Source organism: Harpia harpyja, chromosome 2, assembly GCF_026419915.1.
Source record: "Harpia harpyja isolate bHarHar1 chromosome 2, bHarHar1 primary haplotype, whole genome shotgun sequence".
Classification (NCBI taxonomy): domain Eukaryota; kingdom Metazoa; phylum Chordata; class Aves; order Accipitriformes; family Accipitridae; genus Harpia; species Harpia harpyja.
In genome coordinates, this window is record NC_068941.1 from 64,526,619 (window position 1) to 64,554,592 (window position 27,974).

Sequence of the window (27,974 nt, forward strand, 5' to 3'; positions counted from 1 at the left end):
CTTCATACCGTATATACTCCATATTTGAGTCAAATTGTTTGTCTTTACATATGCATTATTTGGAGTACTTTTATTCAGAACTTTTCAGAAATGTTCTTTGCAGTCTCATCTGTAAGAAGAATTTGTGGAATATCATGGTGGTTATCAGAATTAGACTTCACTTTTTTAACTGGAAAGTTTAGCTGAAAAATTGTGACTACAATGTGTAGGAATAGTAATGGCTCTATCCAGCCTTCTTGTGGTGTAAAGGATAGTAACATACATACTGAAGATTCTCTACATATCAGAAACACATCCGTTGTCTTTTAAGAATACAGAAGCAATGATAATATGAACATCTCATACTCAGTTCATTGTACTCAGTACATCACTTATTTGCCAGATCAGAAACTTGAAGTTGTAGTGATCAAATTAACAGTCTATTAAAACCTTAAAGATTCTGTATTACATACAATTATCTTCCCCCTGGACCCAATGCATATGTATATAAATAAAACAATAAAATCTCCATATCTGACTCATGTGGTTCTGACTCATTTTTATAATGAGGGTCTGACTAATTTTTAAAAAATCTTCTTGGACAAATGAGAACAAAATTCCTTCACAAAGATGATTCATTTGTTGTTTAGAAGGCATATGAAAGTGGCCATTAGGGGGTAATGTTCCTAAAACAAAGCTACCCCAAATCAATAAAATAGTTTCTATGCATAATTTTTCTCTTATTTTCATTGCAGTACATGAGTGTTATCTTCAGTGTATTCATTTGAATCATCCTCGTCTATGCCAATGTAAGAACAGAACTTGGCTCTCTACAACTTAATGTAACGAGAAGTAAAAAGAAAAGTCCTATTAGAAAAAAGGAAATGAATAGATGTTATTTTGCATAAAGTCTGCACCAAGTTAAAAGCTAAACCAGGAAGGAAGTTACCACCACTATGCTAGATGGGAGTGCTTCAGTGACATGTGCTTGCTTTTGAGAAAACCAGAACTCTTCAGATTGGTACTTGGAATAATTACCATGTTTATTTTATGTTTACCTGAATTTTTCAAAATCCATGAAGGTGAGTGATGAGCTTTTAAAATAGCCTTTTATTTATTCAAAAGTCTGAGTGCAGTTGAAAAGTTGGCACGTGCTTCCCTAAAAGTGATGGTGAGGATGCTGTACTCATACGAACTTTGCAAAGCATATAGTTATTTTTCATTAGATTTTTAACAAACAGTTAATTATATGCAGTAATTTGAAAGGAGTTTGTCATTCATTTACATACACTGCAAAATTTTTGGTAACTGTTTCCACGCAACTGTACTTTTACTATCTTCATCGTGAAGAGAGTAGTTAAAATAATGTATGTTCTTTTAGAGCAGGTACTCATGTCTTTTTTTAAGTTTCTATACTTGTACAACTACTGTCTGGTATGAGATACTTTCTGTGAAAGAGATATGCAGTGGTAACCTGACAGAAAGTAGAGTGGAATGGGTGTAACTGAGTGAAACAAATCTTTTAACATAAATCCCAGATACACCTTCGTGATCCTAAAGGTCAATACTGGATTTAGGATGAATGCAAAATATATGTGTGAAAGTTATGCATTTAGTGCTTTCTTAAAAATTAATAAATAAATTAATATTAAAATAGTTTTGTCACATCCTTTCCTAAGTAAGCTTTTGAATAGGTAAATGTTATAATAAAAAGCATCCCTTTGACAAATGGTGTGTATTCCCAGGCACCATGAAAAAAATGATTTATGAAGCATAATTTTCTGGGAAAAAATTAATATCAAAATATATCCAGATTAGGTTACTTATATTCACATTTCTATTTTCATTAACCACAAAGGATAAACATGACAGTAACTAGAATATAATTCATAGATTCTTATAGTTTATAAACGAACAAACTTGGTAAGCTGTCATAAGTTTTGAATATCATAAAATTGATGAGTCAGTTTAAGACACTGGAATAATTAATGTTTTACCTCCATGCAGAAGTAAAGTATTTGCTAGCACAGACGATGCAAATAAACAATGACATGACTCTTACCAGAAGAAAACATTGACCTTACTGTCAAACATCAAAGAGTGAATAATTTCATATTAATAGAATTGGATTTTCTATGGAACAACACCCTGTAAATAGAGACTTAATAAAGGAATTTCATAATCACAGAACTTCCTAACATTAAGCATGCAGGTTACAGATCTTTGAATATACAGCAGTTTTCTAGAGGTACTTTGCATGGTTTCATGTCAGTGATCCTCTTAACTCTTCAGGCAGTCTGCGTTCAGATTTCACAAAACCCTTTCCACATTTCTAGTGAAGTTTGCATTTGGGAGGGTGCTTCTCAGTCCTGCAGTAAGGAGCAAGCCTTTTGCGGGTACAGCTTTCTGTCTGCCATGTAATCCTCTGGGAAAGCCTAGGGTTTTTGCAGCCCTGTTTACAGTGTTCAATAATATATATCCCTGTCTAGAAAGTCCACAGTCCTGTGAGTCAAGAAAATTAAGTTTACTGATGCTAGGTCATAATTTGATTGGCTTTCTCAGTAGAGATCTTTGAAGAGGATGGTAAGCACCCTCCCTAACAGGGCAGCATTCAAACTTTTTCCACTCAGATACCATACCTTTTACCTATCTACAATATGGCTTACAGGCAGCTCTGGAGCCTGTTTAGCCATGTGTGAAGTCCAAAATAGGCTTCATAGTGCTGTACATAGACTGCTGTCACAGCACAGTCAGCAGATTCCCAAGTCCATGTACAAATTTCTTGGTGAAAGGGGTATGGTAGGGAATTACTGTTAGTTGACCTTGAGACCTGTAGCAGTGGTTTTAGACTGGTTGCCCAGATGCACACATGCCTTGCCATGACAGCAGAATAAGCATTCAATTTCTGCTCCTGGCTCATCTCCACAGAGAAGCTCTGCACAAAATGCCTCCTTCAGCTGGAAGAATTTGACTCCAGGTTGCGTGGATCAGATTGTAAGTGTTTCAAGGAAAATGTTTTGACTTGCCTCATGGAAAGATCAAGCCCTAAATTTTGTCTGACATTTTTCCTTTTTGTATTAAAATGAATTATTTTCTTACCTGCATAGGATGTGTATTTTACATTTCAATTTATTATGTTTTATAAGGAGTTTATGACTCTCTGATGTGGTGTTAGTAAAGTGAAGATAATTGACTTTGGTGTTGAATTTTGGATTTTATTTCTGTATCCTGTCCGAAATCCTTCACTGAACTGTTTCTGAGGTCAGCCTGCTTCTATGTGTGCACAGGTGGCTCATTGAAGCTGTCAGATTGCAGCTGAGCACTGGAGCAATTAAAAGCTGTGTTTTTCTCTCTGTACATAAGGATTTATGAACATATTGCTCCAATTACTCATAATGGGAGTTAGATGCAAAATTCCCTCTTCATAGAGATGCAAGGGTACTGCTAGAATTGGAAGCTCAGCTACAAAACTATAGGTTAGTGCTGCATTAACTCCAGGAAGTGGTTCTTTGTATTCATAAATATGTATTTCATGTTGGGGTCCCAGAAGTTTTTTATTCTTAATTTTTTTTTCATATTGAAAAAATAGTTCAAAGTTAACTCAAGTGAAAATGCACAATTTGTACAATAAAGCCCTACATTAATGTGGAAGACAGCTAAAATAACACTCATTAATAATTAATTCTACGTGGTTTTTGCTACTTGCCAGAACTGCATTAATGCACTCTAGCTACAGTAATTTGATACTGAAATTTGACTATGAATACCAAAACCAATGGTCATAATTAAGATTCATGTTTGTTGACTGAATGTAAGAGAACATGAAAGGTGTGATCAGAGGATTCAGCAGCATTGTTTCTGTGTATTTTCACTGTGTGGTTTCAATGTCATTGGAAAGAAAGTTTTCGTTCTGATTATAGCTATTTTACAACATAATTGCACTGGTGCATTGCAACTGCACAGTTCCAGCACTAAGTTCCCCCTCTGAACATCAGTGCTTTCATCTTCTTTTCAAGTACAATCAGATCGGAGCAGCTTTGAAACAGGAATGTGACTAGATACCACCACAAATTCAAGTTAGTATTACAAGAGATTTCATACAATTCAGCAATAAAATCCAGCATCTATGTTGTGGGAAGACTCTGTGCTTGCTTTCTCTCACTTGTTGATGCAGTCAATGTGCTGCCATAACCCTCAAGAAAGAAAGTGTGTTTCACTGTAAGATGGTTAAAGGATCTGTTACATGGTGCTTCCACGCATGTATTTGTCCATGTGTCCTATATGACTGTCTTGCTAATATAGTACTCTCTTTTTTACAGCTAACACTGTAATTGTGTCATGCATGGATACCTGTTCATCAAATAATACCACTTTTCCACTTTGTACTTTTAACAATTCTTGCAAAAGATCAGTGCAACACAGAAGAGAAAACCAGACTATTTTACTGAAGGCCATTGTAAATCATTCCAATTTCCAAAATATTCCATGTATTTGCCAGTCCTCCAGGAGGGAACAACAGTCCCATACTGAACACACAGAGTGTGAATCCAAGAGAAATGTGAATGTTGATGATCAAGGATCAGGGTCAGTAGCTAAAAAAAGTAAGTAGGGGAAGAGAAATACTTAGTTTTGAAGTTATGACAACATAAAAGACACATTTTTAGTTGGTAGTTGAAAGAAAGTTATAATATGCTGCTGGTTCTCTATGGTCTTTGCAATTCTATGAACAATGGGGGTTTTTTAGCTTGTCTTTGCATGGCCAGAAAATGCAGGTTTTAAGCCAGATTCTCAGTGGCATTCATTTCTGGCTGTCAGTGAAGCTCGTTGGTAGCAAAATGCTGATTTCTTTTCTTTGAGGATCTTGTATAAAACTGGCGGGGGGGTGGGGGCATGTAATTATCTTCAGGGGGCTTTGTATTGGTCTGGAAAGAGGGTGCTGTGAGAAAAGAGTGCCTTATCCAGCAGCCGCTTTGAATATTTGTTGCAGATTTGACCTCTGCCATCTGGCTTTTATGAACGCTCTTATATCCCTATCTTTATTCTTTTAGTCTTGATAAATTTTCTAAAATATTTTGTTTATTTTTAAGGAGTTGTAGTTTCTGATCAGTTTTCATGCTGAATTTGCTTTTAAATGTCATTGTGGAACTCTACCCATAGATAGGTTGTGAGCAAGTATCTGAAGAACTAATTCAAAGATGGTAACTATTCAGATGGCAGCTATACAAGAAATAACCATTTTTGTGCTTGTAGTCTATGATATCCACAACTCTGTAGTATCAGAAATGGTCTTGCACATCTCAGAGAAGGCAGCACTGAATAAGGACTGGCACAGCAATACAGAGAAGAGTTCAGCAACATCCACATATTTTCAGAGCAGTAGTAGCTTATTCCTTCTGTGCCATATACATATGCAAAGTATCTGGAAACTTTTGGGGAAGAAGATGCCTCTGAATTCTGCTCTCCTAACATTGTCAGCAACAGGGGCAACAGGCCTAGTCCTGAATATAAGAAATGCAGTTTTTCTCCAACTGTGTCACTTTCTTATTACAAAATAGCTGTCTTAACAAGTACAGAAAATAACAAAACAAAAAATACGCGGACAAACTCTGTTCTCAGTTATACCTATACAACTCCAACGCTTTTGACGATGTCTCACCTACCTATGCCTCTTGTTAACATTGTGCAAGTCTCACAGCTTGTGTGGTTTAAAGTGAAACAAGGACCTTGTGCAACTGATAGCAGATCAACTAGATGTACACTTCAAATCTCTATCATTGTATGGTTTTTACTTGTTTTTTTTTTTTTTCATAGCCTGATTTTTGTCTGTTACCTTTGACAACAGACAACAAAACAAAAAACTGAAAAGCTCTGAAGCTGGAAGTAAAGCAGAAAAAGGGGCTATAATTTGCAGGGGAAATATATTTTGTATAGATAATTAATACTCTTCAGATCTGTTCAGAATAACTTTACATGGTATCCTTTTGCCCATTTTATCGTAGTCAATGATGTAAAAGCCTACTGTATGTTTTTGAAAATGAGACAGAGAACTTATTTTATTGTTCTTTCTGAGAGTTGTCTCTTTGTCTACCACATTATATAATAGTTTTGTTTTAATTTTTATTTCCAAAAGCAAAAGGCTCACTTGAACTGGAAACAGAAGATGTTACTGATTTTTATAAATATTTTAATTTCACTACGGTTTCTGAGAAAGAAGAAGTAGAGCGTAATACTTACTACCTGCTGGAAATCCACATCAACAATTCTATAGTTGAAGGAAGAAATGCAGCTGAAGAATACCTAAATCATTCCTGTCTAGTAGCAATGATGGAAGACCAAAATGACTGTATAAATATTTCACTGCAACTGAAGTCTTACGTGGAATGTAAGTTACAAAGGAGAGTCAGAATGGAAGTCAAAGCAGAAAAAATACCAATCTTGCAAAAAATCTCCAGTAGGTAGTTCCCTGCTTTCAGCAACCATTTAAGTATTTCACAAGAAGAGAATACAATTTTGATCATCCCTTAGTAAAAGACCATCTTTAGTAGGCAATTGACAGTTTTTATAGTGATTTAAAGCAGGTTTAGCAGCGGCTTTTTTTTCCTAGAAGCAACACAGCAAAGTAAGTGTCTGTACATTTTTTTGCTCAGTGGTGACAGACTCACAAATTGCATGTATGACAAAACCTGGAATTACTTTTTTCCTCTCCCCTCCCTGATAATGGCATAACCCTGCTGTCTTGGAGGTAAATTTAAAAATTCCTAACTTCAGTGGCAGAAGAACCAGGAGACAGGTTTGACTTTTCTTAATGTTGTACTGCAATAGCCTACTATACAGCCTTACTACAGTACACTTAGAAGAGAAATCTTCAGCTGAACCAGGCTTAGTTTTCCCAGAGGACAACCTGTCAGCTTTTTAAATTTCTCTTTGTGCTGCAGGAGTTTTTTGGCTGATTGCCTGACCAGGGTCAGGGCTTCCAGCCTGTCTTTATGCAACGCTTGCCGTCTGGGAATTGCTGAATTACTACATTCATTTAGTTCTGTATGGCAAATGTATTTTATGCTGTACCTTTGCTGGAAAAAAATACGTGTTTTGGAGTTGGCTAAAGCCAGGTAAAATCCTAGAGAAGAGAGGGCAGCTTAGGGTTTTTTTTTGAATAAGTAGGTCTAGCTATGAGAGGAGTATAGTTTGTAACTTGCCCTGCTAACTCGTGTCAAAACTATGAGCTAACCACCCTTTGCTAATGGTGATTTACCTGGGAAGTAGTTATCTCAAATTAACAATTAAAATTAACAACACATCTTTTTTCTATTTACTTCAAAACAAAGCTAAAGAGGTGCTCAGGGCTTTTTGTAAGCAAGGTTGGTATACAAGTCATTACAAGTCATTACAAGATGGGGTAGAGTACTCTGAAAAGAGCCTAAATGACTGTATAAAAGATATTTTTAGTTCTGAATTAGAAGGGATGAGCTGTGCTTACCTCAAAGAGCCATGGGGTTATTGGCAGTTACCTGATGACTTCTCAATGGAGAAGATAACACAAGGGAAGTTGATGTAGGTCTAATTACACTATTCTAAGTCAAGGAAAGGAAAACAGCGGTTTGGCTATAGTCTGTAATTTGATTTTATATGAGTCATAGTAATATAGCTGTTTTTTAAAATAGTTATCTGACAATGCCAATGTATGCATTAACATGCAGCTGCCAAAGAAGTTTGAAAGGTCTTTTCAACAACCAGGGAGGAAAGTTCCCCACATCCTTTCTCTGTGGTATATAGTCCTGGCTTGTACTAGTTACTGAGCTAATTCCCTGTGGAATGTAGGTGCATTTCTGCAGCAGCTGTTGTCCGAAAGAGCAGTCTGCCTCCTACACCCAGTCCCATGCTGATTCTCTCCCAAGGCAGCTTTAGTTAAAAGAACTCCCCAGAGGGTCCTGTTGGTGGCATTTCCTCACTTTTTGATATGAAAATTTTTATATGTAGAATCTTACCTTCTCCAATATATGAAGACAGACCAGGAGGTTGAGAATGCCAGTACAGGCCAGTGTTGGGACAGTGGACCAATTCCTTCTGTACTCCATCCAAACAAAGAGGGGATATAAATTACCCTTGTTCTACCTTAAATATAAATGTTGATCTTTGAAGCATTTTCTTCCTGGCTGAGTTGCATGTAACAGTTTATACAAATAGGAAAAGTTTTCATTCACTTAGCTATGTATAAGTATTTCAGACATGGGGAGATAGATAGAGAAGAAAATGAAGCTAAATTCTAGATAGGAAACCTAATTTCAAACAACAAAGAAGGCTGAAAGAAAAAGGCATAATCTCTTTTGTTTTAAATTTTTATCTGTGGGGATAAGCATGGTCCAAAAATCTACCAAGATCGAATGTGCTGCTTTCCTCTGCCAATGTTTTCCTCCTTCATTTTATCTCTTCTACATTTTATGGCCAGATCCAATGTGTATGACGAAGATCGTTTGGCTCACTATGATTCCAGTAGTTTTTGTGTTTACTATTTCAATCGTCATCTACAAAATAGTCCAAGAAAATGAACAAAACTGTGAGTAACACAAAGTTAATCTGCATGAATTTAAATTTCTATGCAATGAAAAATGTATTAATTTACAATAACAAAGCTATTGATTATTAATGTGGTTTAGACTCCAATATTTTAATAGTAATATAGTAAAAGCTTCTTATGGAGGGATTGAAATACTCAGATGATTGATACTATCACCTCTCATCTCTGAACTGTAGATGCAAATCCAAGCTTGTTGATGGTGAATGAAATGGGTTTTTTGACAGATGCCTGGTGGCCTATGATCCTTAGTGTTATGAACTTCTGGTTTCAGACTGATTCCAGTAGATAAAACAGTTACAGTTGAACCTTGTTGAAGGTCTTAAGCAGAAATGCCAATGACCAATATAAGCAGATTGAAATACCCTTTCCTTCCTGAAGATGATTCATCTAGGTCATGGTCAAGAAACATTACAGGATAAGTATGAGGAGATATGCACTCAGGTGTCTGTCCTAAAAACTGGTTATCTAAATTCAGCAGTGGTGTAATCCCATACAGGTCAACCAAGCTGTGCCTTCTTAATCCCAGAGCTGAATTAAGTCCAGATAACATTTCTTCTCTTTGCTGTTTTCAGCAAAGAAAATATTGCTGTGATTTCTGAATCAGCACTATTGACTATTCCAAGTGATTAAAACTTTACTGTGAAAGAACTTGTCCTTAGTTCAGAGACTGAAACAATTGTTTCTACAGAATGCCTTCACCAGCCAAGACAGGCTCTTCCTATGCAATTCACTTGCGATACAGGCTGAAATTGGATTTACAGTATTTCTTCTAGCAATATACAGTGAAGAAAGCAAGAATTAAGGTGTAGGAGTACCATGAGCTTGAGACTTTTGAGCAATCAAGATAAAGTCCTCTGCACCAAAACAATGCAGAAAATTGACTGCTTGTCAGCTGCTGGCCCTTGTTTTTCATCCCAAGTCAGAGGTAGGTGGTACAGGGAGCACACTCCCTTTCATCAGTGTGAAAAGAGTGTTACTTAACCTGTTACCTGAAACAATAGCTCTTAGATGTTTTTCACAGCAATTTCCTGAGACTTTCTGCCTGTTTCAGCCCTGAGTGGGCAGAATGCCTCCGGACAACCAGCATTTAGTTGCTATTACCAGGCAGATGTCCATTCACCTTGTAGTCCAGAGCTGCCAAATGGAGACCTTGGTCACAGGGGTAATAAAAAAATGATAAGCCATATCCATTCCTCTGATCATCCTTACTGCATCCACAGGGAGTTTTGTAACGAAAGAGCAATAGGAGTCTAGCTTTAATCAAAACTGAACAGAAGGAAGAAGACTGCCCCCACACAAAATATTTCTGTGGGTTTTTTGCATAATGTAAATATTTTATGTGTATATTTTTAATGAATAAGCAAAATAGTTGCTTAAAATGTCAAATCTTCTCGCCCTCGCCCCCCCACCAATTAAAAAACCTCCTTACCAGATTATCTTGGTTAAAATACAGGATCTTTTACTTAGTGCTAGAACCAAATTCTGAGACCTAATTTATGTATATAAAAAATCCCACAAAGTATAAATTAGGTCTTTATAAGTGGGCTATTAAATGCTTTAATTTAAAGGACTTTTATTTGTAATTGGAAAGCTACCTATAAATGCCATGAGTATGATTTTCTATGCTTTGAGTCATAACATCCCATTTTTAATGCAGAACTGTTAGTAGTGATGATTAATGATTTACTGCCTGTATTCTTAAACAACAGTTTTCTATTAAATGCAGGTTTTTCAGAATTGTTATGGACACAAGCAGAGAGGAAAAGATGCCCTTCTGAGGCTTCTAATTACTGATTTGCTTTTAGAATATGTTTTCTGTTAATAGAGGAGTAGTGAGTTTATTAGTTAAATTTATAATATATAACATTATAAACAACATCAATATGTTACTGATAAGAAGACAAGCACATAAAAATCAGATTTAAGGGTTGTATTCCTTATGTGTATATATTACCATGCCACCTTTAACTGCAAGTCTACATACTGCTTTTTTTCAGTGGTGCCCAAAGAACACAGCAGAATATTACTATGTGCCTAAAACAGCTGCTAAGAAGTCATAATTCATAGTCATAATTAGTAGTTTTTCTCTTAATTTCTGAGTATCACTGAAAGCTGTTAAGAAATATGGAATTATTCATTTCCTCTTGAGACCTTGCAAGAAATTCTGCTAGGCAGACTCTGAGACACTCTGAAACATTAATTATTTCCATGAGTGCATAAAATAAAATATCCAAATAAACTTGGTGGAGGTTACAACTGATCCATGACAAAGGAGATAAATTAGCCTTTTGCCTTTTCCCTTCCTCTCTTGTCTTATGACCACTTCCAGAGCTTCCTTTGACATTAACTGTTAAAGTGCATGCTTAGGGCTTCAATGCGTTAGATCTCCACTGGCTATTCATAAAAAAATCATGACCTAAATAACGCTAATTTAATGAATTTCTTAAAGCTGAAGTTTTGTAGTGTTCTCAAAAGAAAAAGATAAAAATCAGTTCTGTCATGGAGAATTGAAGTGAGCCTGTCATCAGAAGCTGGCTGAGCCCTGAACTGCCGTCATCATAGAACAGGGCTAACCATAACAGCTGCACAATCGTCTGCAACAACCCAGCAAGAGCACAGTATTAAGAGAGCAGCAGAAGGATGGAAAGACTGAGGGGTTTATGAACAAGGTGCTGAGGAACAGTCAGAGGTGTTCAACCCAGCTCTATCTTTCTCTGTCTGAGTGGTATAGAGCTTACTCTAAAACTGTGCTTCCAAAGATGAACACCCCACACTTGCGAAGAACCTGTCAGCTTCCTAGGATGCCAGTACACACCATCCTTGCTATTCCACTGTCAGCAGTGTGAGTCCAAATCTGTACTGGAACGTGTAATTTTTGATAACCTTCCAAAATTTGTTCAAGGTACACAGTATAGAAAAGGGAAGGAATAATTTGAAAGGGGCAAATCTGAATGGATGTTCCAGAAAATTTCATATAGGAAAATATGAAACATCTGGCCCTTCCTGTTTTTTCATGGAAGGTGTTCAAAAGTTTAAGAATAAGGGGTTTACCAGCTTGCTTTCTTATCAGTGCTGTATGTAATTCTATAGCTGAGGACAACACATTTTGTTTAAAACAGGTTGTAAACACAGAGTAGCAGTATCCGTTTCTACTATTCTAAGAAGAAAGGGTTCCAGACATGAAAGAAGAACCATATCTGCTACTAAAATTCATCCTTTTCCTGGTAAGTAATACAAAAGTAAAATAAACCCCTAACAAATCTTGAGGCACGAGGAGGTCAAGAAAGACCTTTTGAGCCTTTCCTGGTAAGGGATGCTTCAGGTTTGTTTCAGAGTTACCTTGATCCTACACAAATTTGATCTGGCTTATGTTATAGAAGCATTTTTATATCATAAAGAAATAATTCTGACAAAAACAACTGTAAGAAGACTTACATATATCATGTGGGAATGCTTCTCCCAGTCTTCCAAATGTGTTGCATTAATGACTTTGCTTCTTTTACCTCCTTTTAATTTTTGGTCATGTTGAGGCTTTGTGTGTGTATGAAAAGTATACAGGCATGTACACACATGTATGTATGCTGTATGCATTTATGACTCTTGATAAAATGTGCTACCAAAGGATGGAATGATGGCTGTAGCAGGACTCAGAGAATGGCTCTGCTGGCACTTTGTAGCCTATTTCTAGGGAAAAATTCCCACAAAGTACAATTTTCTAGTTTCAGATAGGAATTAAAATGTGGTCTTCTGAGAGTGTAGTAGCACAGATAAATTAAATGGCATGGCTAAACTCAAAGTTTTGGTTCCAGAAATTATGATTTGGTAACAAATCTCTGTGTGAGTGAAAATTAGCAGCTGTAGCTCTGAGTGTTACTGATATTGCTCAGAGAGTCATATGCTTTAATAAATTCCATGGATTCTGGTTTCACGAAGGGAGCTCTGTTTTTAAAAAGATTAACGTAAACATATAGAATAATAGCTCTGAATGGCAAAACAACCTCCTTCTGAAACAAGAACAACTACAAAGCCAGCAAATGAAAAAATGGTTTTAAATTTGTCTAGGCTTGGGTACTTCACTTTGTCTTCTTAGCTCTTCAGGAGTAAGAGGAGACTCAATAATTTCTCTCTACAACTCAGTAACTCATGGCATTTCAATTTTACGTGGAAAAGAGTGAATAACTCCCTGTCTCTCTGAACTCTCCTGCGAGTACAATTTATGCTCCTTGCTTTTAAAGCACTGGCTACTTCTAAGATAAATTTATGAGCTCATTATTTTCATCCCACAGGAAAGGAATTATCTTTCTGACATCTTTTGTCTTGACTAGCTTCACTAATACAATACCTGTTTTATCAGCATGTTCACAATGGCATTGTTAATGTATATCTAAAGGCATTTTTGATGATGGAGTTTTATGGAAATTCAAATCTGGTTTTACTAGATTTTACTGAAGAGAATAGGAATCCCTTATTGGTCTGTCATTCTTACTTCTATGTGCCTCCCACTTCAATCTATCCATTTAACCCAGAAAGAGGCTTAGTTGTATGAGTTACTATAATGGGTTTTATTTTAATATGAAATTCCTTGATTTCACACACCATAATTCCAGTCATTCCAGTCAATTTCCCAGTTTATACCAATATAATTTAAAGTGGAATCAAGACCATATGAAAAGAGTTTATTCTTTCCACTATTGCTAAGTTTAAGATTTGGTACGGTGATAATGGATTATAAATAGCTATAGATGACTTCTTTGACAGCCCTTGATAATGTTTTCACTATCATTAGTGCATAGCTTGGAATCTTGAAACAAAACATTGAAATCCACTGAAGACAATACAATCACCCTGCAAACACCGTAATGAGACTAAATAACTATATATCTGAGAGGATGTGACAGTATATCATATAGATTAAAAGATGTATAGGTACTACTAAAAGGTTATTCAAAGTTCAGAAAGGATAATGGAAGAAAAAGAAGGAAACCTATACTTTGAGAATGAGAATGATTTCCTAGGTAGGCTCGGGGACTTGCTGTCTTAATATCACTGTGGTCCTGCAAAAAGATAGTTTACAGCATGGATGCTGGTTTTGTGAAACTGTTAGTGGCTCTATGTCAATGATTCACTACCATTAGGTCAGTGGCCAGAGGAAAGGAGGAAAAATGTATAGTGTGTTCTCTAGGGTAGGATTAAAGTTACGGCCTTCCAAATTCATGGTACTATAAAGCATTAAGCACATATAGTGAGGATACGGGAGCTTTAAAGCATTCTGGTCATAAAAGTTGACTAAATGTTGTCTGTGCTGTTAAGCCAAAAAAGTATGCACTAGAGCGTGGGCTGTAGAGAGCACATTTTCTAGACCTTGGATCTGGTCCTGGCATTGCATTTATGTAAAACAGTCCCTTGAATGGTATGAACTGACAAAACACAGTTGCCCTTAAATGTAGCCACAAGAGAAGGGAAGGAGTACAGGGTGCTTTTTCTTCAGTGCAAGAAGTAAGTATTCTTCAAGTGGCTGATCTGTATTTCCAGACACAGAGCATTTTTGTATCAAATAGGACTTGATAGTAGTAGCACATGGAAAATAATACATAGAAGAAAAGTCAATTCCTTGCTTTGTGTTCATGACAGAATCTTAGGGAGAGTCCCACATAAGAGACTTCTATTGCAAGAATTTTTTTGAGGAGCTTTCTCAAATTGAAGAGGAAGTAGAAGAAGTTTTGGAACAACTTAATAAATTAATAATAGCAATTAGAAGGACTAGACAGTATTCCCCACAGTGTTTTAAAAGAACTCAGACAGAAGCTGCTAAACTGTCATGCGCAGCTTACTGCTTGAATCAGCCTCAGTTCCAAAGAAAGGGAGGGCAGCTACACTTACCCTGCTGTTATACCTTTTCCTTAGCCCACTTTCCCTAAACCACTTTAGTACCTTTTCCACTACTAGTAACTGATTAAGTATAGCTATTCTCATATAGCTGTATTCCCCCCCAAAAATAAGCATGGGGACATGGCACAGAATTACTTGTTGGGAGCAGGCCAGTGTGCCTGGCCAGTGTGAACTGTACACTACATTACTTAAAAAAAAAAAAAGAAGTTGCACAGGAAACAGGTTGCATATATCAGGGTGTTTAATACCTAGACTGAATCTGCCTAGCAGGCTCTTTTCGTACTGGAAGTTTCATTAATATAATTATATGGTTTATACTTAAGTGTGAATTTGTATTACTGGAAGACTACCACTATAAATTCCCATTTAGACCTTCTTTTCCTAGCATAAGAATGACATTACTTGTTTATTTTTATCCTATTTTGAAAGCAGCATAAGGTCTATCATAAAAAAAGGCCTGCTCCCATTTCTATGCTAGAATGGGACTGTACAGACAGGGAATCATATTAATATCATCATGTTACTACTCTACAGTCTGTGTGGGCAACCTTAGTTCAAACATAGTGCCTTTTTCTACATTGCCCAAAAGGTATACTTCTCCCATTTTCAGTGATACTCCATTGGCTCACGGAGTTACAGTTTGGTTCATTACATTTTAGGATACAAATACAGGATTCCTTGACTCACTTGTCTGGCTCACAATAATGCAAAGTTAATTCTGGTGTATGGTAATTTTATAACTCATCCTGAAAGAAGGACATTGCAGGATCATGGTGACAACCAGGACTCAGAGAATAAAACCTCAGGGTTTCTGGCCTGCAGTTGTTTTCTGGACTGTTTAGACTTTGTGACATTCATAGCATTTGATATAAGTGGGCTTGACAGCTGTAATTTGCACATAAGAAACAACAAGACAAATTTCCTCTCAGGCATTTGAATTCCTGTATTGTTTCCTGTGCTATCCTATTAAAATAATAGTTGCTCTCCTACAAGATTAGAGGAAATAGGTAAAATTCTGCCATCTCTCTGATGTGTTGCTACAGATTCAGGTTAGTTGACAGGTTGGAAATAGCAGCAAATGCTGGCTCAGTAGTGTGAGGGCTGGCATCCCAGTGAATTCAGATTCACTCCTCTTTGTGTTCTGCAATACATTTTCTTTTTAGCAAAGAGGACAGGCAAGATACATCTTCTACAGCAGCAAATAGATGCAAAGCCAAGAAAGGAGAAATTTGTTTAATCTTGGCCAAGTGAGGCATCACCTATTTGATTCTGATCCTTCTCAGTTCTGACATTCTCTGCTCAGTTTGCATGCATGCAGAACAGTGTTACACATAGGCTCTGAAGGGAGTATCAGCCTACATTCCCATTCTCTCCAGATTCATCCTGAGGGTGAAACAAGATCCATTGCTATTTTTAAAACTACCCCAGTTTTATTTTAACTTTGCTTTTCATGTTCAGTTGCTTAATTACCAAGATCCAAACTCTACTTTTTAATTGCATTTGTAAAGCAAGAAGCCCAAATTATATAGTCAGTGGAGAAGGTATGTAGCTAAATGTAAGTGGCACAGTTCATCCTCTTGTTATGAACTCAGTAGAAAACAAACCCATTTGTAGGTTTACAGAAGTTACGGATGGTCAGGGACAGGATGGACCTAGCGTTAAAATATTATTTGTGTTCTATGGTAGTTCTTTGAAAACGCATTGGATCAACAACTCTGTGTTCATTTGCCTGACAATGCTATTTCTGCATTTCTTTATGTGTATACCAGTAAGCTATCATATCAGGATCTGTGTTGCCAGTGTGCTAAAGGCATCACCACACCTTTCCCTGCTTCTGAGGTGCATGCTGTCGTCTTTGTTAACAACTGGATGATACCCAGTAGCTCTCCCTGTGTGTATGACAAGTTAGCTGAGGCCACATCATGTGTTCCTGAGTGGCAATCTGGGCTGCCCTTACGTGAAAAAGAATCAGAAAGTTCACAATCTAAATTTCAGTTGTTCCCGCTTCACTGGCCAACTGTAGGTTTTTGTATTTTGGGAGACTCATATAACCCCAAATTTGCATGCTTCTGTATTTTCACTACTAGTAAAATTTCCAAGAGCAGTTTAGCTGCCTACCTTCAAGATGCTTCCCAGGGAGGCTTAGCATCAGCATGTCGTAGTCCCACTAGTATCAAGAGGAAGTTAAATACAAAGCGTGGTCAGTACTTTCAGGAGTTCCTGACATGTATTTGCATCCCTAGGCACTGAAATCCCACTGACAAACTGGCTGTCCACCTTTGCCTTGTGTTCAGATAGGTCTCAATTATTTTCAAACTTGCAGATTCACTATTTAACACTCTGCAGATGTATTTGCTGTTTAATAATACAGATAACAATAATTTTAACTTTCAATAGTGAAAACCAGCAAACAACAGATTCCACTTACTGCACAGACCACAAAGATACTGCCCATAATTCCTGAACAAGAGCATTGTCATGTGGGTGCATCAACTGTAGAAGGTAAGTAAATATCTTACAACTCTGATTATTCTGTTTTGCCTCATATTTTTAGAATTAATAGTATACAGTATCTGCTCAAAATAAATTACTACTTCTTCTAGTGAAGTATATGAGATGACAAACTGGAAGATGTTTTTTTTGTGAGAGCTAGTTGGCAGGGAAACAAAATCAATTTTCCTTCTGCTACCAAGAGTCATCTATAAGCTAATGTGTTAGTCTTTTAAACCCTGTGTGTTCCTGAAGGCCCCAGTGCAAATTCTGACACTATTTTTCTGGTGTAGAATATTGTGGCCTGGACTTCAGCATTATGCTGACATTTGTTTCTGACAAGGGTGGAGGAAATAAACAATTGCAAATGATCTCTGAAGAAAATCACGTTTGAAATAAATAATTTGTTGATCAAATTCCTCAAACAAAAGAAATCGATCAATCGCTCTGTCGTTATTACACCAGTCAGAGTGACAAGAAGTTGGTTTCAGCTTGGAACTAAAACTAGTCTCCCACTTCTAACTTTCTTCAGCCCTTGCACCCCAGTAATTGTTTCAGGAAGTTCAGGTGTAAGGAAACAAGTCTGAAAAGAAATGTGCAGTAAGAGATACCTCATCCTCTTACTTGTAATACTTAGAAATAGAAGAGGTGCTAGTTGACTAAGTAATACAGACTAATATATCAATTGCATAGACAAGGTTATGGCTACTTGCAAAGATTATATTACTGTTTATGGTGAATTTTTTAGGTTAAAAACTTAAGAACCTTCTTTACATCTATTTGAATTGGATGGAGTTTTATTGGAAACTCAATATCATGTCATGATATCTTTTTAATGTGTTAAAAAAATTGATGTACTGAAGAGCAGTTTGATTTTTGTTCTTCATGTGGACCCATAAACAATGAAATTGTATGTTGAGAGCAGAGCTAAAAAAGAAATTTTGAACAGCATTGCTGACAAAAGATGAGGTACTGCCATAATAAATAAATAATTGAGCTAGATTATTGTTTAGCTTTTGAGAGAGACTAGCTGGGTTACAGGACAGTGTATTACAGTAATTAAAAATACTGACCACTTTTTAAGTGATTCCCACCCATAGATCTTATAAGGACTGACAAAGATGAAAAGTTGTCATTATTACTATTCTAAAATGAGGATATCAGGAGGCAGAAAGAGATAACATGACTTGGGAAGTTCGTGACGTAGATGAGGGCAGTTCTCAGATCACCTGAATTCAGCTGTTTTCCATTTGGATGTCATGAGCTTCTGCTGAGTGAGCAGGCCCTTTCCCAGAGGCCCCACCAGCCTTTCCATAGGGCAGCTTCTTCCTTTCTCCAGGGATTCTTCCCAACCACTTCAGTACTAGACCATTTCTTTTTCTGATACCTGTCAACTGTCTCTCAGGTAAAGCCTTATCTTCCCATATCCTAGTCTGCCACATACCTGCCTGCCTTAATTGTTTCCTGTGAGAACATTTACGCTCCGGTTAAAAACAAGACATTTCTAAGGTTGTAATAGGATGTGTTGCTAAGGGGGTGCTCACTAGTATTCAGTGCCTTCATTTATACAGTAGTATGGCTGATCAGGAGCACCCTTTGTCCTTCCAGGATGTTGGGTTCACCAAAACTCATGTTTTAGAAGCAAGAAAAAAAAGTCATGGCCCATTCCCATGCAAATTTAACTTTCGTGTTCCTAGAGATCAGAGTAAGCGTTGGGATCAACCTGCTAGCACTCCTTTTGCTTTCATTATCTTAAGTATTATGTATTAAAGGGTAGAAAGAAGAGATGGAAGAACTTTGCAGATCTTTGGTTGCTCTGTGAGACAATATATGAGATCCAGAACACTTTGGGATGAAATCATCCCTTTCCTTAGTCTCTGGGTCAGTGACTAAAAGAAAAAGGTTAGGTATCTTGAGAAACCCCAAATACCTTGTTCCAGTGCTGCGCTGTATAGAAGCAGGCTTGCTTTCCAGGTCACAACGCAGTCCTCCTGTCAGAAGGACTGCTGGCAGTGAGGTGAAAGCTGGATGTGACTCGTGGGATTAATGCTGAATACATGAAATTGTAATGTTACATGCCATCGTGTGGAAAGATTATTAAAGGATGTGGCTGGAGAGGCAGGAACTTAGATCTCTATCTTGCCTTTCATCATGCTAGGTTTTGAATAACATTTCTCAAAGGAATGCTGTCTCAAAGCTAAATAGTCTGTGAAAATAATAAAAGCACGTTCTGCTTTAGTTTTGCTTCACTTCCTGCAAAGAAGCACTTCCCCCTTCATCTGATAAGGTCGGATTCAACTCATTACTGCTTGTGTTCGTGGGTGGCTCAGTGGCTAACGACACTGCAGTTACAGGAAAGCTTGCTAGCTGGAAGTCCTTTTGGTTACTCAGGCTGCAGAAGGAGATTGCGGTCTGCTTTTCTCATGAATGCTAGGGTTGTCTCTATGAAGCCTCTAGAATGCTGCTGAAGACTACTTAGCTCAACAGGGAGGAGCTTGCTGCATTAGAAGTGCTGCACACGAACAGCTGAGTACTGAGAGTGAAAAACACCGAGATGATTAAATTCCCAGAATTGACAAAGGCAATTATAGACTACATCAACTTGATAAAACCTGGTTTTTCCCTAGAAGGAGGTGGGGTGGAGATTAAGAAGTGTGTACCAGGAGCTTCTTGATCAAAAACATCATCTTTGTGTCACACTGCCAGCTGCTCCCCTGGAGCACATGCATTTCAGGCCACTGATACAAGAGCCTCAAAAAAGGAAGGGTTCTAGCCTGAGCTAGAAACCTGAGAGAGCTCCACTGGAGAGAGTGCTAACATCTGTCCTTCTCTGCTTCAAATCTGGCTTCAGTCCAGGTGGTAAGAGTTAGCTCAATGCCTGCCCTAGATCAAACAGGCAAGACGGGGACAGGCAAACCACTTTTGAGTTATGCTTTTCCTCATTTCCAGCTAGCTGAAGCTGCACTCAGAGAAAGCATTAACCACAGCAGAGAGTGTTTATTTCGTTTCTGTGTAAGGAGGCTAGCTGTACAGTAGGTGTGGTAGGCATAATAGCAGCTGTAAGGAAGACGAAATGGAAAAGCAAGGATTACTCTTATCACCATCATTGCTACTGAGCTGGAGAACCTGCTGATGGCCCCAGCAATGGGCCTTAACCCACACATTGAAAGCTGAAAAGCTTGACAACATTGTTTTTAGCCACAGGAATTTAGTAAGTTAAAAATCCAGATTGAACAGGAGAGCAAAGTATAAGACATATTATTCGCTCGTTGCTCCAGTCTACAACAGGGAAGTATTTGTCTTGCTAGTAGATGGAGAGAGATCAATAATCAATGATACATTGCTACTTTCTGCTGAATTTTTCTTTTTCTGTCAGAAGAAGACATGTTTCTTTCTATAAATGTCTTTTTAATTTCTTTGTATTTAAGACAATACTGTTTGTTGATCATAGAATGTAAGTATATGGATAAACACAAGACTACACACATGGCCACACACATGTGTGGTCCTATTGTTACGGATGCACGACTAACCAAATCCAACAGGTGTTAAAACTCAGATTTATTCTTCAGCAAAAGTTAGTTAGAAGTCCGGTAACATTTTATAAAACCACAGGCTCAATGACGTAAAGAGAATTAATACTACACGGCCGACTTAAGAATCCCCAAGATTTAAAGTGATGGCTCAAAACGCGCGTATCACTCACCTAAAAGCTGAGGGCTCTCTCCCTCGAGGAGTTACCTCGGGCGGTGCCCCGGCCCGAGGGGGAGTCCCCGACTGCAGACCCGCTGCTCCAAGGAGGACTGCCAACGTGTCCTCCGGCGGGACCCCGTTGATACCCCTGTCGAATCTGACCTGTGGTCATTTAATTCTATTGGCTAGGAGGGTCGCCTCGGTGTACCTGGCGCATCTCGATTGGCCAGTTCAAACTTCAACCTGCAGCCTCCAGGGTTTCCTTCCCCTTCTCCCTTCCTGGAGAAGTTTCGTTTCCCGCCGGCAGGATGGGGGGGGCCGGGATGTACTGCCACACCTATGTTTATCAATATACTTCTATCCTATGTGTGTGTATATCTATACATCTGTGTGTGTGTGTGCACAGAGATGCATGCACATGCTCCATTACTTATTGTTCATTGGTTACTCTCACACTAACAGCTATATCAGTTAATAAAAAATGCACCAACTTCTGCACTTATACCTTTGCCAAAGGAGAATCTTTTCAGCACAGGACACTTAATGCCTCACTTAATAACTCTGTGTATTTTCATGGTAGCTATTATTATTACATTTGAGTGCTGAAGTTAAGAATCCTCCTCTGTTTCTGCCATCTTTCATTAAACCACCATATTAGCAACCATCTGGAAAAAATGAGTGAGCCAAGCCTCTCAAGTGCTTTAAGACAGTCCTCTCTTTACATATCACAGCTGTAGATGTATTTCCTTGGTGCTGTCAAAAGGTGACATTAATTACTGTAAATTTCAAGGCTGCTGTTCATTTAGATAGGAAGCATGAACATTTTATTCAGGGCAAATGTTTGCATATGGAGGCAATGCTGCTCAGGGGCCAGCATGCTAGAATAAGGCTCCGGAGACCGAACTTTTTCTGTCTCTGCTAATGACACCTCCTTACTAATTTGCACCATGGTAAGAACTGTTTATCCTCAGCTAAAACAGAGATTGTGTAGTGCTTTTAACTTACAAAGCACTACTTTCATCAACTAGTACTTTTAACTTTAAGAGCACTGCTTGCATCAACTATTATTTTTAGCAGCTCTAAAACGCTGTGGGATGTATAGCTGGGTCTGGTGTTTGTTTTTTTTTTTAAAGTGCCAGCAGTGAATACCCTCTTCTGTGACAGACGAAAAGACAGAAACAGGAAGCTGGACTGATAGCAAGAAATCTGGGAGAGCAGATCAGAGGGATAAATACTGAATTTATGTATCAGAGCAAGGCTGCTAGCTCCCTTTACTTAAAAAAATGCAGCATGTGAAACCATAAGAGGACTAACATTTCTGAATGCACTTGATTCAATGGCCATTCCCTAAAACAGTGGGGACAAAGAATAATTGGAGTAAGAAATAGAAGTGGGCAAGAAAGAGCCAAATCACCATGCCCATTAGAACACCCCTATATATGATGAACAGCCTATCTGAAGGTGTTGGAGCATTCAGCAAGATGATTTTGCTGATGGTTAGCCCCAAAATCATTGTTATGTAGGGAAGGTTTTGGCTAAACTTGCCCTTGGAGGCTTAAGAAAGCCACAGACTTGCCTCTGTCTGTGTCCTGCCCTTGCAGCAGTTGTCTTTCCCCAGCCGTGGGGCCACGTGAAGTCTGGGCAGACTGGCTGTGCAGGTCTCGCTGGCCTCTTCCATGCCAAAGGTGCACTTCAGTCTTATGGTGATCAGGGCAGAATAAAAATCACATGTGTATAGCATGAAGAGTAATTGTGAGCCCTCTCCTGCAGTACTTCTGCCCACTGCCTGTTTAAGGGGAAGCACCATTGTATTCTCTGAATCAAAAGGAGCATTAATAGATTTCATGAACGACTAGGGACAGAACAGTGTTCTCCCTTATTTGGGGAAGTTAGAGACAGATACAGACCTGATAGTTCCTGGATGAAGTGCTGCCATTTTATGAGGAAAGAAAGAAGGAAAACTCAGTATCTTAAAGCCAACTGTTGTGGACTTTTTTTTTTTTGCTAAAAAGTGTCCACTGTCATGCGCTGAGCTGTTGTTAGATCAAATTCGCACAAATTGGTCACTGTTATCCCAAACACTTTATTTACTTCATCAATCTCTTTGACAGTCAATGCCCCAAGGACAAGATGAAACAATCTTAGTGTCCTGCCTCCCATTAATTCTCTTAATAAAACTGGTGGATGTGTCAAAGGCTGCATAAAAGCTAATGAAAGTTCCACATCAGCAATTGCCAGCGATTTTTAGTACACTGCCTTTTGCCGTCAGCACTTCCATCTTTCTTTGTAAAGAGCTTTGAGATCCTTGAACACATAAGGTGCTTCACATCTCTGTATTTCCTTCTGAGTGACAGTGTAGCTGTATAGATAAGACAAGTTGGTCTCCCAGTGAATACAGAATTTAAGGCATGATCTTATCTTCAGGTGAAATGGATTATAAAACTGGAACATAAGGTAGATGACAGGTAACTGACAGGGATGACACACAGGGGAAGCATGCGTATGGCTAAAAAGGTGAAAACCTCTTTCACAGAAATTGTAAAATAAAAGAAGTTGATGGGTCCCTTTCCTCTCTTACAATCTAAAAGCACGTGGACGCAAAACCTCCCGTGTGGGGTGGTTGGCACAAGAGATCAGTAAGTAACTAAGTGTACGAGAGGCTGATTTCTATCCAGCTACATTCAGAGTATTGTCACTGCTGTCGTTTTCTAAGGATACCCTCCCCTAGCAATTTAGAAATTTAATTGTGCAGATTCCAGCCTAGTACCAGGAAAATTCAATGCAGGTCCACTGAGGGTATTACCTGGGCTTTGGCTCAGGCGCTTGCTGCCTTCCTGAAGAGGTCTTTAAATGCCATCATTACAGAACTTAGTAGCACAAACAGGAAGGGAATAAAAATATTCCTTGACTGCTTTTCCTTATGTGATTGTGGCTTTACAGAAATCCTTTCATATTTAAAAGAATCTCTCTCTCATCTGTCTTCAAGCAAGACACCCACACGAACAACAGAAGATACAAATTATGCAGGGAAAACAGGGCAACTTTTAGTTCAAAACATTCTAGCAAAGGCACATACCAAGTGTACTCAAGAGCGAGAGAAAGATTACAGTTAAGCTGTTTTTATAAATCACGCATGTATTTGTAAATAACAGTAGGTGTGATTTTAAATTGCTGGGATCCTTCCAATTATCCTTTTGACACTTTTTCTGAAAAGCATCACTTCAGTGCTCAGAAGTGATAGTACTGTGGTTAAAGTCATCATAAAATTGGGTGTGATGCTGCTGAAGGCAGAAGTTCCTGCTAGTACTGACATACTGGGCTTGCCAGTTGGCCATTTTTGTTAAGACATCATTTTTTATGCTTTCATGAATTCCTGTAGATAACTATGAAAAAAGATTTACGCACACGTGCAGCTTTAAACTGTTTTCAGGACTGCATGCAGTCACTCGATTACATATTTATTTTTTAAATATCATGAAAGATAATTCCTCCTCTGGTTCTGCTTCCATAATAGATTCAAGTCTTAATCATACATTAAAACAAAAACTCCTCTCAGTACAAGAGCACTCACAGAATCTGAATGTGCTGAGCACATTCCCGGGCACTTGGCACAATTATTGGGCTCTGCATAGAATGCATGCCAGGATGTGTTTCTCTCCAAAACAGACACTTAGAGGCTTTTGAAGGGAAGCACTCCTGCTTGCTTGCAGAACTGGACTGTAATGGGCACTGTGTAGGCTGTTTAAACCCACTGTTCCATTAGCCAGCATCAATTTTTGATGCATTGTATCCTGCCTACATTGTCATTTTCTAGCTCACTTCAGCAGCTGCTGCCTCCAGTATGATTTCACAGCCAAGGAACACTTCTTATCCCAGTTCTTATGATGTAAAGGAAAAGGGAGACAGATGTTGTTTTGGGGCCTGCAGCTACATGAACTATCAGAATGGGTAACAAGCCACATTTGCTTTTTCACTCAGTGTGAGAGTAAGAAGTACAGAAATCTTGCACTTCCCCACCCCAACTGGCATTGTATAGTTCCCTAAAAACTAAGATGAGCTTGACTGGGATCTGGGCATTGTCATATTTCAAGGTTCCTCATTACATGCCACTCTGGGAGCTGCAGTCCAAATTTAAAAAATTGTATTGATGATTGCTGAGCAGTATTTTTCGCTTGGGAATGTGGAAGAAGCTGCTCTTTTTTCATTATTTCCAAATTTGTCCTACTGTATATGAGTATAGTATAGGAAATGCAGTTGGGCACAAGTTTGCAAATTCTTCCATCCAGCTGGTGGTTCGGATTGGTCTATTTTTATTTTTTCCCATTAGGATTATTTAGCTTATTTTGGCTCGGCTGCAGTAAGACCTTGTTAATACCCCAGATTTACTTCTGAACTCCCTGCTGCAGGTGGAGTAGTTCATGAAGAGATGCCCAGGAGCTGACACAGAGCAAGAGATTCTGGAGTGGAGGCAGATCTCTCACAAAACTCTTCTCCCCTCATCTAGCTGCCAGGAGGGAAGAAGAAAGGGAAGCCTGCTCAGTTATTTGGAGGAAAGGGATCAGTCACCACCTACCTTTAAAAGACAGTTCCAGACTGAACTCTGTGTAGATGGAGACACTCTGCAGAAAGCCAGTCTGAGACACCTGAGGGACATCCTTACTGGAGCACTGCAGCCAGGTGGATGTGGTGAATGCTGTCTTGGGCAGATTTTGGCTCTGCCCACTCTCACATTGCTAGGCTTCCCCAAAAATGAGTAAGGTCCAGTGCTTCTCACTCAGGTTCCTGTACCATACTTCTGTGGGGCAGGTACCTAAACCACCATTCTGCTGGCAGGTATCATTCTTAGGTCTTTTGCTCCAATCTGATGTGTATGGTCTATTTTGTCTACCCTGTAGTTACAATGTTGTTTTCTTTTGTAATAAAGAGGAGAATTCACTACTGTGAAAGTCAAAAGAATGACATTTAAGATAAATTAGGAAAGACCTAATTAACCTCCTCTTTTTTCTGATACTGTTTTCTTTAGTTTCAGATGTCACTATATGAAATATCATTACTATTGGATGAAAGAAGACACATCATACACCACAGAAGCAAGCATCTCCATTTCCAGTTTGGGGAGCTATGTCATCCGTCCTTTCATGAGAATGCCAACTATGCATTTTAGTTGAGAAGCTTCATTTTATCCATCACCAGAACTATTTGGTATTAAGAAAATACAAATGTGTTTTGCTGTAGAAACAACTTCAATAGGAGAGTATAGATTTCACCTCTATTTTCAGTTCATTCAGGATTTATACTTAATCATATGGTTGTGAGATAATCTTTGCAATAATTTCATTTTCTATCAGAGATACGTAAGTCTGTTTAAAGATAGAAATTACCCTCTACTTTCATGAAATGAGCACAGTTTTCAACCTATTTAATGCTCTAGGTGACTAAGATGCTTGAAAGATACAATTTCTGGCTGTTGAGGAAGGTGGCCGAAGGATCATAGGAGAGAATTCTGCAGTGCATTTTAATTTCTGTGGTAAACCAGGAAGACCTTCATAAATTCTGCAACATCTTGGTGGATAAAGAAAAAAAAGTGGAAAAATAGACATTTGCCTTCAAACCACCAAATCGTTATTAGTGTTTTTTAATAACTCATTAAGACACCAAATGGGTTTCGTACTTTTTGATAAATTGTGTTTCTATCTTTTGTACTAGCTTAGGTCATTAGCATTCAGACTCATTATCTCCTGGAACTTTTCCTTACTTTCCATTTATTACTGCTCCTCTGAGTGTACTGGAGCTGTTTGGGCTTGAGCAGGGTCCCAAACTCATTCGGTGCTAACGCATTATTTGTGGGTACAATTTAACCATCAGTTACTAGGCAGAGACAGAAATTGCAGAGCCAGGACTTCAGACTCCCTTGTGCTAAATCCATCAGGATGAACAGATTGTAAACTGCCCATTGCAAATATGATATGCAGCAATTTAGCATCATGTTAATACTTCATAACCTCTATCCCTTCCATTTATACAGCTTTTCCCTCCTGAAGCTTTCTGAAATTGCTTCTCCAGTCATTATACTGCACCAAGCAGTTCAGATTTAATAGCAATAGTTGTGAACATTAGCTTCTGAATGATTTGAGGCCATATGGAATTTTTTATATTTAGTTGGGTAAGTCTGAAGCATTTGTTTCTATTGTTTGTTACCATCTTATAAAAAAAATCAGAAAAATACTGACTTTCTTGATTCGGGGGCTTTTGAGGCTTTATTGCTTATCTGTGGTAATAACAAAGCTTTTCAGAAATGGATTTTTTAATACAGTCTATAAAATAAACCTCTCACAATTTGTTTCTGGTTGTTTTTTTCTTCTTCTTACTATAGAACAGCAATTTACAGATGAAAAGACATATCTATCTCAAATCACTGCAGAATTGCTAAGGCCATTTTAGTCAGTGTTTAAATGCTTCAAATGATGGCACCATCTATCACTCTTCCCCTTCAGTAATCCAGAGATCTTGTGGATAGGGACAGCCCTGCTCCTTGTAACCCCAATTTATTCTCCTTTCTCTCATAATTTAATTCTATTATTCTTGCTGCCTATAACCTCCCTCTTTTCTTTTCCTTGGATGGCTAAACTGTGACTTACTCTTTTATTACCCACAGTTATCCCACAGCTCTCCAAGTGTCTGGTTTTACCACCCTGGAAGATTCCATCTTCCAAGTTACCTTTAAGAACACCAAGAACAAGTAAACCCAAAAGGCTCTTACAAGCTTTTAATCTCTGTTGATTAGAGCTTACGTTGTCTTGCACGTATGATCCCAACTATAGGAAACAGTGGGAGAATGGGGAGACATTGGTAAGAATGGTAAGAAAAAAATGTGATCCTGAGGTAATTGAGGTTGAAAGGGACCGCAGGCAGTCTCTAGTCCAACCTCCTTACACTGGACGAGGAAGGAGGGGACTAAAAAGCAACCAGATTAGTGTCTTCCCATTATTTCCTGAGATCCTCTGGGTTTCTCTCTTCCCATGACTTCTTAACCCCTTGTCTTCACCTCTGGCTTTTTCAAAACTGAACACGAGGAGAAAAAGGGTTTCCTGGTGCAGCCTCTCAAGCACAAGATGATGGGCAGGAGGGAAGAACCTCAGAAACCAGTGGGGGAAAGGAGACATGAAGGTGGAGGAGAGTGGGGTGAACAAAACTGGTGGGGAAGGCAGAACTGATGGCGTACAGAATGCAAACGTGTGAAACGGACACAGAGCAGAACTGGTGAGGGAACTGGAGGAAAGGCACCTTAAACACCAGCATTGTATAAGCTGCTGATACAGTGTCTGAGGTAAGCAAGAGGGCGGGAAGA

General features: G+C 38.4%; 1 protein-coding gene across 2 annotated transcripts; it reads left to right on the top strand.

Annotated features, from left to right (window-relative positions):
• Positions 1–949: 949 nt before the first annotated feature.
• TMEM156 (transmembrane protein 156) lies at positions 950–27,202 on the top strand. Of its 2 annotated transcripts, none has more exons than XM_052780246.1 (7): positions 950–1,061; positions 4,299–4,580; positions 6,110–6,361; positions 8,426–8,533; positions 11,674–11,778; positions 16,841–16,945; positions 25,650–27,202. In XM_052780246.1, the coding sequence occupies exons 1-7, from the start codon at positions 962–964 to the stop codon at positions 25,667–25,669; spliced, it is 972 nt and encodes a 323-aa protein (XP_052636206.1). In that variant the 5' UTR covers positions 950–961; the 3' UTR covers positions 25,670–27,202. The 2 variants fall into 2 exon arrangements, with proteins under 2 accessions (XP_052636206.1, XP_052636207.1); XM_052780247.1 differs by having other exon boundaries at positions 25,656–27,202.
• The last annotated feature ends 772 nt before the right edge of the window (positions 27,203–27,974 follow it).